The sequence below is a fragment of the Lactuca sativa genome, chromosome 5 (genome assembly GCF_002870075.4).
Source record: "Lactuca sativa cultivar Salinas chromosome 5, Lsat_Salinas_v11, whole genome shotgun sequence".
NCBI classification, from domain to species: domain Eukaryota; kingdom Viridiplantae; phylum Streptophyta; class Magnoliopsida; order Asterales; family Asteraceae; genus Lactuca; species Lactuca sativa.
This window is the reverse complement of record NC_056627.2, coordinates 271,786,936-271,797,346: the sequence shown is the minus strand read 5'-3', so window position 1 is coordinate 271,797,346 and position 10,411 is coordinate 271,786,936. Positions and strand designations below refer to the sequence as shown.

The following is a 10,411-nucleotide window of genomic DNA, read 5'->3' as shown; positions in this document are numbered from 1 at the left end:
GATTGAATGAGTAAAACCCAGGGATCTTTTATGATATTAAAATTCGGACATTTGGTTCAAATACAAGGTTAGAGATTTCCAAAACCTAATCTTCTACTAGAGTTTGAAACTATAGATTAATTCAGATTGAATGAGTAAAACCCAGGGATCTTTTATGATATTAAAATTCAGAGAGAGAGAGAGAGAGAGAGAGAGAGAGAGAGAGAGAGAGAGAGAGAGAGAGAGAGAGAGAGAGAGAGAGAGAGAGAGAGAGTTAACATAATGACATTCTAATCATTTTACATGATATTAGTTAGGAACTATATCCGTAACAAAATAAAACGATAAGAGTGATATGATAAGGTAAAAAATCAGACTGTAATTCTAATTTTCATTACAAAGATATGAATTGTTTTGATAATTTACTTTTAATTTTTTATAGGTTATTAATTAGATTTTGTTTTAATTTTTTATAGGTTATTAATTAGATTTTGTTTTCCAATGGGGGCAACATTTATATTTTTACAAATATAAATAAACAAATTTCAATACAATACTTGTGTCCAGGACACTTTATTTTATGATGAACTACTAATATACAAATTTAAAAGAAAAAGAGAAAGAGAAGAAAATGCTACACTAGAGATACAATTTAAAGCATATAAAAGTATTCTTGATGAATTATTACTCTCTCCCAAGAAATGGATAATTTCCAAGATGACTCAAAGGGCAAAATGGTCCAGATTTAATACTAAACCTCTTTGAAACTCTACATATGGATAGGCAATGGGTTGGTCATCATCTTCTACACTCCACCTACATCACCACCACCATTGTTAAAATTATCAATTTACCATTGACTTTATTTATATTTACAAAAAATAAAAAGATAATCAACAACACTCACCTGAAATTTTGTACAAGGTGGTGGAGGAAAAATGCAACCTCTACCCGAGCTAGTTCGGACCCTGGACAACATCTTGATCCTCCACCAAACGGTGTGAATTTCTTCCCCGTTTGATCTTGCCTCTGTGTCTACACGTATAAACTAATGTCATTAACCAAAATGAATAAAATTCTAAATGGTCATTATAATATATATATATATATATATATATATATATATATATATATATATATATATATATATATATATATATATATATATATATATATATATATATATATATATATATATATATATATATATATATATATATATATATATATATATATATATATATATATATTGAATTACCTCCCATCTCCAAGGATGAAATTCCAGGGGACTTGAATGGATGGATGGGTCCAAGTGAACTGTACTTAGAATTGGTAGGACCTTCCAACCTGCTGGTATCAAATAATCTGACCATAAAATACAAAACATATGTCTTTTTTCAGTATTTCATACAAATAACAATATTAATTAATATCAAAACGACCCACAAAATTGTCAAAAGAACAATTATCAGATACACAAGATAGGAAGTGGCTCATGCATGCATGAATCATTATTATGAAAGAACCTTTTTTGACCTTTAAATTACAATCTCATCTCTATAATTAGGTTTGACTTACATGTTTAGTCCAAAAGTTTCAATTGCTACTCTTATTATATTGTTGTAATCGTCTATTTTAAAACGATTCCAGCTAGCTTTATTTATTGCAAATCCATAATCCAATACTTGCATATCTTTTCGATCCAAATATTCTATTATAATAAACATCGCTTACTCTAGTTTTTAGCTTTTTTCTATAACCTTACCCACTTCGTTAAGTTTTGTTTATCTTCGATCTTACTTCTTTTGCAAATATGAATGCAAAAATGAAACTATTTTAGATTCTAACTGTAGCAAGTGAAACTTTTGGACTAATATTGTAAGTTCAGCAAAACCCATAGGACGAGATTTGTAATTTAACCTTTAGAAAGATTTTGATTTGTTTATGACTTTATGAGGTGCATCTTTTGTGAGCTAACTACCTATAAATCTTGTATTTAATTGATAAAAGAATATTTTTTATTTTTAAATCATATGGAATATGTCTAAAAGACATAAACAATTGGGGTATAAAGAATTAAACATATATAATAAATTACCTTTGAATTTAATATCTTTGAGAGCCTTTCTATGCACAAACTTGACAATGTTGCCATATCTAAGAGCCTCATTGATGACCTAATTGACAAAAGTAAAGTGTATACTAGGTTATTGACATCATCAATAAAATTAGTATTAATTACTTATTTAATTAATTATGTCTTCATGGTACAATTAATATTTGTGTCATGTATATAAATAAATGCAAGGGTGTATATTAATGGACATCATATGTACCTATATCGTTTTTCTCTTTAAGATGTTAACTACTTATATATGCATAAAACCATTGGTATCTTTCTTTTTCTCAAAATAGAATTTAAAATATATTAAAAGAAAGTTAGAAATGCGAATACATTTTGGGTGAATCCCATCATTTTGTAGTCTTCCCAATTCAAAGACTCGTCCTTCTTCTTCTTGCCCCTTATGCATTCATGCTCTACCTAAGATTAACCCATAACAACACAAAAAAATATAAATATTACAAAAAAAAAAAAGAAAAAAAAAAAAAAAAAAAAAAAAAAAAAAAAAAAACTCTGAACGACTTTTCAGGGAAAGTCAAACGAAATAAATAATTCTAGCTTTAAATTTACATCGATATTTTCAAGTTTCAGATGAAAACTGTAGCATTTAAAATCATAAAATTAAGGATTATAAGTCTTTAGTTTTGGTAAAAGAAATACATTTCAAATCAATTTGAAATGTAAAAAAATTGTAGCCTTGACTTCCAAAAGTCAAACACAAAATATTTAGAAAACGAATATATATACCTTCAATTGCTCAAGTGCAGATGGAGATTTGGCGACAAAATGCACCACCATGGCCATCAAAATAGAAGTCGTTTCATAGCCACCCAGTAGAGCATCAAGAACAAAGCTAACTTTTTCATCCTCAGATAAGGTATCAACACCTAGGAGTATCTCCAAGAAATCACTCCCCCTTTTTTGCGAATTAATATTCATATTCCCACAAATATTATCATCATTATTATTAGAGATAATATTATTATTTCTTCTTCTTTCCTTTATAATTTGCTTGACACTTGCTGATATTCTGATTCTAGCCTGTAAAGTTGACACCAACACAAAGTTCATCATCACATGTACATGCCTCTTCTTCCTTTTACAAAACCAAGATGATGATAATAATGATGCAAACAATAATAATTATGTTTTCTAAAAATCATAATGTAAACTACCCAAACTTACAACAACAAAAAAGTTATTCAGATTGATTTTGATGTCAAATCTTTGGCTAGTAAAAGTTTGAAGCATTAAAAAATTAGTTAAGTATGTGAAACTTAAAAAACCTTAAAATTTAGAAAATCAATGAAGCGCGTACCTTAACTGCATTTGCATAAGGAGTTCCCGGGATGTAGAGAGGAAAAGATATTAAACCTCTCATAAAGGTGAGAAAATCTTCAAGAATTCTTGCAGTCTGTGGCTCTTCTGGTGTTAACCCTAGCACTTGTTTTACTATTACATTGAATGTAAACTGTGAAAAAAGTAAGCTGTAAGTTAATTAATTAACTAACCGATTAAAAATATAGATAATTTAATAACATAATATTGTACATGAAGTTGATTATTAAAGAAACTAGAAGCCATCTGCAAACCTTTCGAGCTTCTTGGCAGAAGATTATTTGTTTCTTGTCCTTCCAAGAATCCAAAATCTGGAGGGTGGTTTTTTCAATGTGGGTGAGAAAATCAGGTTTAGATTTGGTGGTGGAAACAAGAGAAAGGGCCACATTTCTAAGCCTCTTGTGGGTGTCACCGACAACCACAAGCATAGATATCTTGCCAAGAACACCATGAATGGGCTTTGGATAGCTACATTCAAAAAGCTTGTCTTCATTTTGTAGTATGAAGTAGTTGAGTTCTTGGTCACATGAAACTATGGTAGGTGAGAAGAATAAATGTGATTTGAACACTTTCCCATACCTGAAAAAACAAAATATGGGGTTTTCAACATATGTTCTTGCTATAAAAGGTGTGTGTTCTCATGTATCACTTTCATGAACATGAAATTCTATGTATACAATCAAGAATCTTTCTTTTTATAGCAAGTTTAGAATTTGATTGTTGAAAAGATTATATCAAATGAGTTTACCTAGAGCAATGTTCTTGAAGAAAAGAGCCAATGGTGGTGGAAGGATGAGGGTTAAGAAAAGATAGGGTTTCACCAAGAAGAGGTAAGTATCCAAATGAGCCTCGAGGAAGAGCACCAAGTTTCTTGTTTTTCAAGAACAGCAAAGGTAAGAAATGGTTGAAGATCAGACCAAACACAAACCCCACCAAGATTATCATAAATAAAAGACCCATTTTGACGATATACCAAGAGGCTTAAAACTGGAACGGATTAATGGGTTTGTATCTATGTTTGGTTCTTGATGCTTTGTGTGTGTATGTATTATTATATAGAGAGTAGGATACACACACAGTGAAGGTGTTTGTATGTGTGTTTTTGTAGGGTTTAGCAAGACTAGGAAGAACTAAAAGCAGAAAGTAACAGGCTTTTTTTGGGTACAGTCGGTGAAATTTTGACTTTAATCACAGGCATAGGAAAAGAAATAAGCATAGCTATGGTAGCTAAGGATCTAGGGGTTAAATTTGACATATTCATAAACTAAGTGTCCTCCTCATATTTAATTTCACATCTATAACTTTTATTGGGAGATTTGTAACTTGTGTATCATATGTTAAATGTTAAATGTAATCTTATTAGTATTTCGCTCGAATCTTGACTGTTGATATGAAGCTGACATTTAGTATGAATTTTACTATGAATTCTACAGCATAGTTGGTGGGTAGGGGTATATATGGCGGTTCGGTTCGCTTATTGTTTAAAACCGAATCATAATCTGTAACGTCTGTGTTTCTGGGCTTGCCATTTTTAGCAATGTAATAGTCTAGGTTAACCTTTGTAACCCCAATTTGAAATAATAAAAATGTATTATTTGTGAATTTTGTGAATTATGTGAGTTATGTGTTTATTTGCTTAATTATTATAATTTAATGAATTAAAAATAAAATAAGCGTCAAAATTAAAGTGTGAGATAAGCCCGATATTTTTGCATAATGTTGTAGTGGTTGAAACAAGGATTCCGGAGATATAAGGAATGCCAAAATCCGAGTTATAACGAAGAAGTTATGACCTGTCGAAGTTTCGCGACAGAACCGGCACGACGCCGAGTGACGTAAAATATGAATTTAAGATAGAGCGATATTTAGCCTTAGCGATTTAAACGAAAGTCGTAGAGTTCGTTAAACCGAGAGCGTGCATAAAAGGAACGCTCAAATTTCGTGTGAGGAAGTTATGATTTTTCTAAGTTTCGACTTAGCAGTATGCAGCCCGAATACTCGATTTGAGATCGAGCGGTTTTTAGCCGAAACAATCTAAATGAGAATCGAAGATCTCGTTGTTAGTAGCGAAACGATGAAAAGTTAGGCGAGAACAGACGTCAGACGAAGAAGTTATGATTTTATAACGAAGTTTTTCTATCCCGGCCTTCTAAAAATAAATAATAAAAATAAAAGTCAAAATTAGCCGACGGAGTCTAAACGAAAGTTGTAGAACGTAGTCTCACCTTCGCGTGGATATAAAAAACGTCGAAAACGGAGTTCGTATGAAGGAGATATGAATTTTTGAAGTTTAATAAATATTTAATATTTATTTTTAATTAAACCTCCGATATTATCCGAAGAGGAGTCAGCCGGTCTATCCGAAGTACGCCCCACGTACTACTGTACGCCCCGCGTACAGCGAAGGATGACGAAGTCAGCACTCGAGTACCTCCGATGACGCAAGCGCTTACGAACCGAGGCGTATGCCCCGCGTACGTGCGAGGGTTCAGCCTATAAAAGGGGATCCGAAGGCAGCTGAGTTTCTTTTGCAAATTCCATCCTTCTCTCTAGTCTTTTGCCTCGTTTTGCGTGCCGTTTGTATCCCGAAGCCCCGGTATTATTCCCGAGCCCCGAAGCGAGATCCGAAGCCCCGAGAATCCCGAAGAGCGTTATTCCCGAGCCGAAGCCCTGCCCTCGAGGAGCCCGGTTTTTTGTGAAGATCTTCCAGATCTACGGAGAGACACTGCTTCTACAAGCCATAGTGCTGCCCGATCGTCTTCCGATCATGTGAGTGTATAGTCCCTTTTCAATACGCGATATTATACAAGTAATCGTTAAACATATTTAAGAATACGGGATGTGAGTGTGTAGTTATTTTCTTTCCAACGCAATATTATGAAGTATTTAATATAAAATACGTGCTACGTGTAAATATTTTGTGGTTATATGTGTGAATGTATATTCACTCTCTTCTATCTCATAGATCTGATAAATTCTCTATGAAATACGTGTTATGTGTGTATGCCTCATCTGTTATGTGGAATATGTATTGATTAAAGCATGCTATACAGGTTTTATAAACAATGTATAAAAATGTATATGTTTATCTACTAATATGTTGGGTAGAACATGGGTAGATAATTTGTGTGAAATAAACAGATGAGAGGCCTCGGTGTTATTGGTGTTATTCTAGTCATTCAGCAGAGTATGGATGACGACCACGGACTATTCTAGACTGTCCTGTGGAACACTAGCAGGCTCATTACCTGTAGGTGTTGTGAACGACGTGTTCACCGGTGTACTCTATCCCCCACATGGTTGCCTTTAGGACACTTATTGTTGAGGAAGTCCCTTTGCAGTAATGTCCGTCCCGATGAAAATCCTGAAATAAATTCCTTATAATAGACGTTATTTTAGGAACGTAAGGTGAGGATAACGGGAATGGGTAATCGGGTTTATTGTTGATTGTTGTAATTAAATATAATTATTGTGGGTTTGAAAACCCTATATGCTCACCAGGCTCACAAGCCTAACCCACTCAGTTTATTTGTATTACAGGAAGTGGTGCAAGAGCTTAAGATGGGCGAATCATCAAGTTGTTTTGTTTACAAGTTTGTATATGTATATATTTGTTGAATGACTTGTAATGTTATCGTTTATGCTTTATGATCTGTATCGGAACATGACATCCCGACTTTTGATTATAAAACGATATCATATTTCTATATGAAATGTTTTGATAAATATCTATTTTATCATGTTTTGTTTTTGGGAACAAATTCCGCATCTCTTTTAAAATTAAAAGGATTTACTCTGAAAATGTTTTAAAAAGCATAAATGAAATCGGTCTTTTCTGGCCGAGATTTTGGGGATGTCACATAATCATTATAATTGATTAATGTATGTCGATAATCAATTAATCATTGGATAGCGGTTAATATTAGTTTTGATTAATGGTTTTATTCGGTTAATTGTTAGAACAAATTACACGAATGGTCCTTAATGTTTTGTTTTTTTCCCTAAAGTAGTCCTTACGAAACTTTTTTCCCTCAGATGGTACCTACAGAGCAAACATTGCACACAAATGATCCTTATGACTAATTTTTTTAACGGATTCTGTTAAGAGTGTGTCAAAAGATGAAAATGCTCTTTGTTTTTATTTATTTATTTATTTATTTTTAATATTTTGTTAATTAGAAATTAAAAAAAGTCTCTCTCTCTTTCTCTCTCTCTCCCCCCCCCCCCCCTTTAGATCTCATCCATTTACCCCTTTTATCCCATCTCATATTGAGGTTTGTTCTTGCTTGATTGTTAAAATCAAAATTGAAAAGCAATCAATTTGTGTTTGTTCTTTCTTGATTTCTTTGTGGAAATCGAAACCTAGACTTCAGAACCTGCTCCACCAGCGATCATTGAAGTGGTGGGTGAAGATAGTGGCGATGAATGTTGAACCACATATCCATCTTCTCCGGCGGCGATCCTGAACCACAAAATTGTTGTCTCCGCTGAATGTGGCTTGATTCGATTTTGTTGTTGAATGGTGAATGTTGCAGACGGTGGCTTGAAGAGAACAAATAAGATCAATGGTGGTGGTGTATCCATTAGAGCAAAAGTGAATTGAGGGCTAGGGTTCAACTTCCCTGACGTCATTTTCCCATATCAGCTTCTGCTTCTTTCGATCTCCATCATCTTCTCTCCGATCTTCTTTTCATTTCAATAATTCCTCAAACTCCATTTTCTATACTTAAACTCTTGTTTTTGTTAGGTTTCTACCAGTTAAAGATCAGAATCTAATGATTTTTTTTATTAATTGGAACTTTTTCTAGTCGTGATCATATTAGATTAGAGAAAAATTCTCTATTTTTACTTGTTACTTGTTGCTCAAGACTAGATATTTTGATTGCTTGATCTTGATTTCGTTTCTATAAATGGAAGAGAGTGGGGGTCAGGGTTTTTCATTTCATCTGCTCAATTTATTTCCTTTTCTCAATTGCATGTATGCTTAGAGTATCTTGATTTCGTAGATTCAGAAAAGAAGAAGAGAAGGGGAACTGGTAGGGTGGGGTGGATCGCAAACAATGATTTTGGTTGTAGGGAGTATTGTTTTTATTGTATGTATATGTGTTCTGAGAGAGAAAGAGAGAGTGAGAGAGAGAGAACCATTTGTGTGCATAAAACAAAGGGTATTTTTGTCATTTAACAAAATTTAACAAAATATGTTAGCAAAGTTAGTCACAAGGGCCTTTTGTGTGCAATGTTTGCTCCGTAGGTACCATATGAGGGAAAAAAGTTTCGTAGGGACTACTTTAGGGAAAAAATAAAACATTAAAGACCATTCGTGTAATTTGTGCTAATTGTTAAGATCGGTTAACCAAAATGGTCCAAAATGACAAAAAAAAAAAAGTATTTTTCTATAAAAATTGAAAAACATAAAATCTATCATTACAAAAAATAGATGATTATATATATATATATATATATATATATATATATATATATATATATATATATATATATATATATATATATATATATATAGTTAGGTTATTTTGTTTTCACTATCTATTGTGTGCATCTATGATTGATTCTGAATCAATCATTTTAGTTATTTTAAGAAAGTAATTAATGCATATTACATGTTGAAAATATAATGGATATTAATTACATCTTTAGCATTTAATATGCATTAATTACTTTCTTAAAATAACTAAAATGATTGGTGCAGAATCAATCATACATGCACACAATAGATACTGAAAACATTTGAATCTAACTCTTTCTCTCTCTCTCTCTCTCTCTCTCTCTCTCTCTCTATATATATATATATATATATATATATATATATATATATATATATATATATATATATATATATATAATTGTATTGATAGAACATTACTTATTCTATCTAACTCCAACTAATTACCCTTTAATTTTCCAATTCTTAATATAATTATATGCATATACTTAATATTACATTATATTAAAAAACATTATTTATATTATTAGTTCAGTTCGGTTTATAATAATTCGATTTTTTATTAAAACCATAACCGAATCAGATGTATTCAGTTATTCAAAATTAGAAACCTAACCATATCTTTTAGTAATGATGCGGTTATATTGGTTAATTTGGTTATGATTCGGTTAATATGTTCACCCATTTTTGTGGGTATCAAACATCATGAAAAATATATAATTGTTCAATTTAAATAAAAGGTAATAATAAATCACATCATTTTTTTAATGCATGGCATCATAAGGTAAAAAGCTTATGAGATCAGAGCCGGTCCAGACGGTGCGCAACCCGAACGACAGTTCAGGGCCCACGACTCCAAGGGGCCCAAAATTTATGGGTTACGTAGATTATATATATATATATATATATATATATATATATATATATATATATATATATATATATATATTATATCCTAAATGATGTTTAGGGCCTAAAGTTAGTTGAAACTCAAATTAGTTCAAAAGATAAACAAATTAGTTTGCTTGTTAGTGCTAATTGAACATGGCTATATTGAAGAGTAAATGATATATTTTTTTTAATCTTTATTATATTTGTCTTTGACGGACCTTTTTTTTCTTTTTGCCAAATGCCTCATATCTGTTTGGACCGGCCCTGTATGAGATTTGAAGTAAAAGTCGCTTCATTTTAGTGCGTTTAATAATATGTTTAACATGGAGCTTTTAAGGAAAAAACACGAAAAAGATAATTAAATTTTTATCTGCTTATATACGCTTTTTAATTTTATTTTTAAAATTTTATGATCCAAAAAATTATTTCAAATAACATTTAATAAAAGTTCCTAGTTCATACCTATTGTAACAAATTTATAAGATTACGGTAATAGTTGTCTTTTTATGTAATTACTAATTTTGCAAGTAATCATATAATCATCCATCTAGGACATTCATAATATATTGAATTCCAAATATTTTAATGAATTATCACACCCACATTCACTATTTCATAAA

The 10,411-nt window shown here is 31.5% G+C and overlaps 1 protein-coding gene across 1 annotated transcript; it reads right to left on the bottom strand.

Annotated features, from left to right (window-relative positions):
• Positions 1 to 481: 481 nt before the first annotated feature.
• Positions 482 to 4,702, bottom strand: LOC111918657 (cytochrome P450 724B1). Its single transcript, XM_023914286.3, has 9 exons — positions 4,188 to 4,702; positions 3,694 to 4,018; positions 3,420 to 3,572; positions 2,849 to 3,142; positions 2,435 to 2,521; positions 2,078 to 2,156; positions 1,238 to 1,344; positions 887 to 1,014; positions 482 to 795 (listed from the first exon to the last, which is right to left on the bottom strand). The coding sequence occupies exons 1-9, from the start codon at positions 4,397 to 4,399 to the stop codon at positions 702 to 704; spliced, it is 1,479 nt and encodes a 492-aa protein (XP_023770054.1). The 5' UTR covers positions 4,400 to 4,702; the 3' UTR covers positions 482 to 701.
• Positions 4,703 to 10,411: the final 5,709 nt, after the last annotated feature.

Bases quoted from the DNA above. Each gene is read 5' to 3' on its own strand.
- LOC111918657 (XM_023914286.3), bottom strand. From the start codon at position 4,399: ATGGGTCTTTTATTTATGATAATCTTGGTGGGGTTTGTGTTTGGTCTG. The intron at 3,573-3,693 runs GTTTGCAGATGG...CTTTTTTCACAG, and splicing joins TCTGCCAAGAAGCTCGAAAG to TTTACATTCAATGTAATAGT. The intron at 1,015-1,237 runs GTAATTCAATAT...TTATACGTGTAG, and splicing joins TTCATCCTTGGAGATGGGAG to ACACAGAGGCAAGATCAAAC.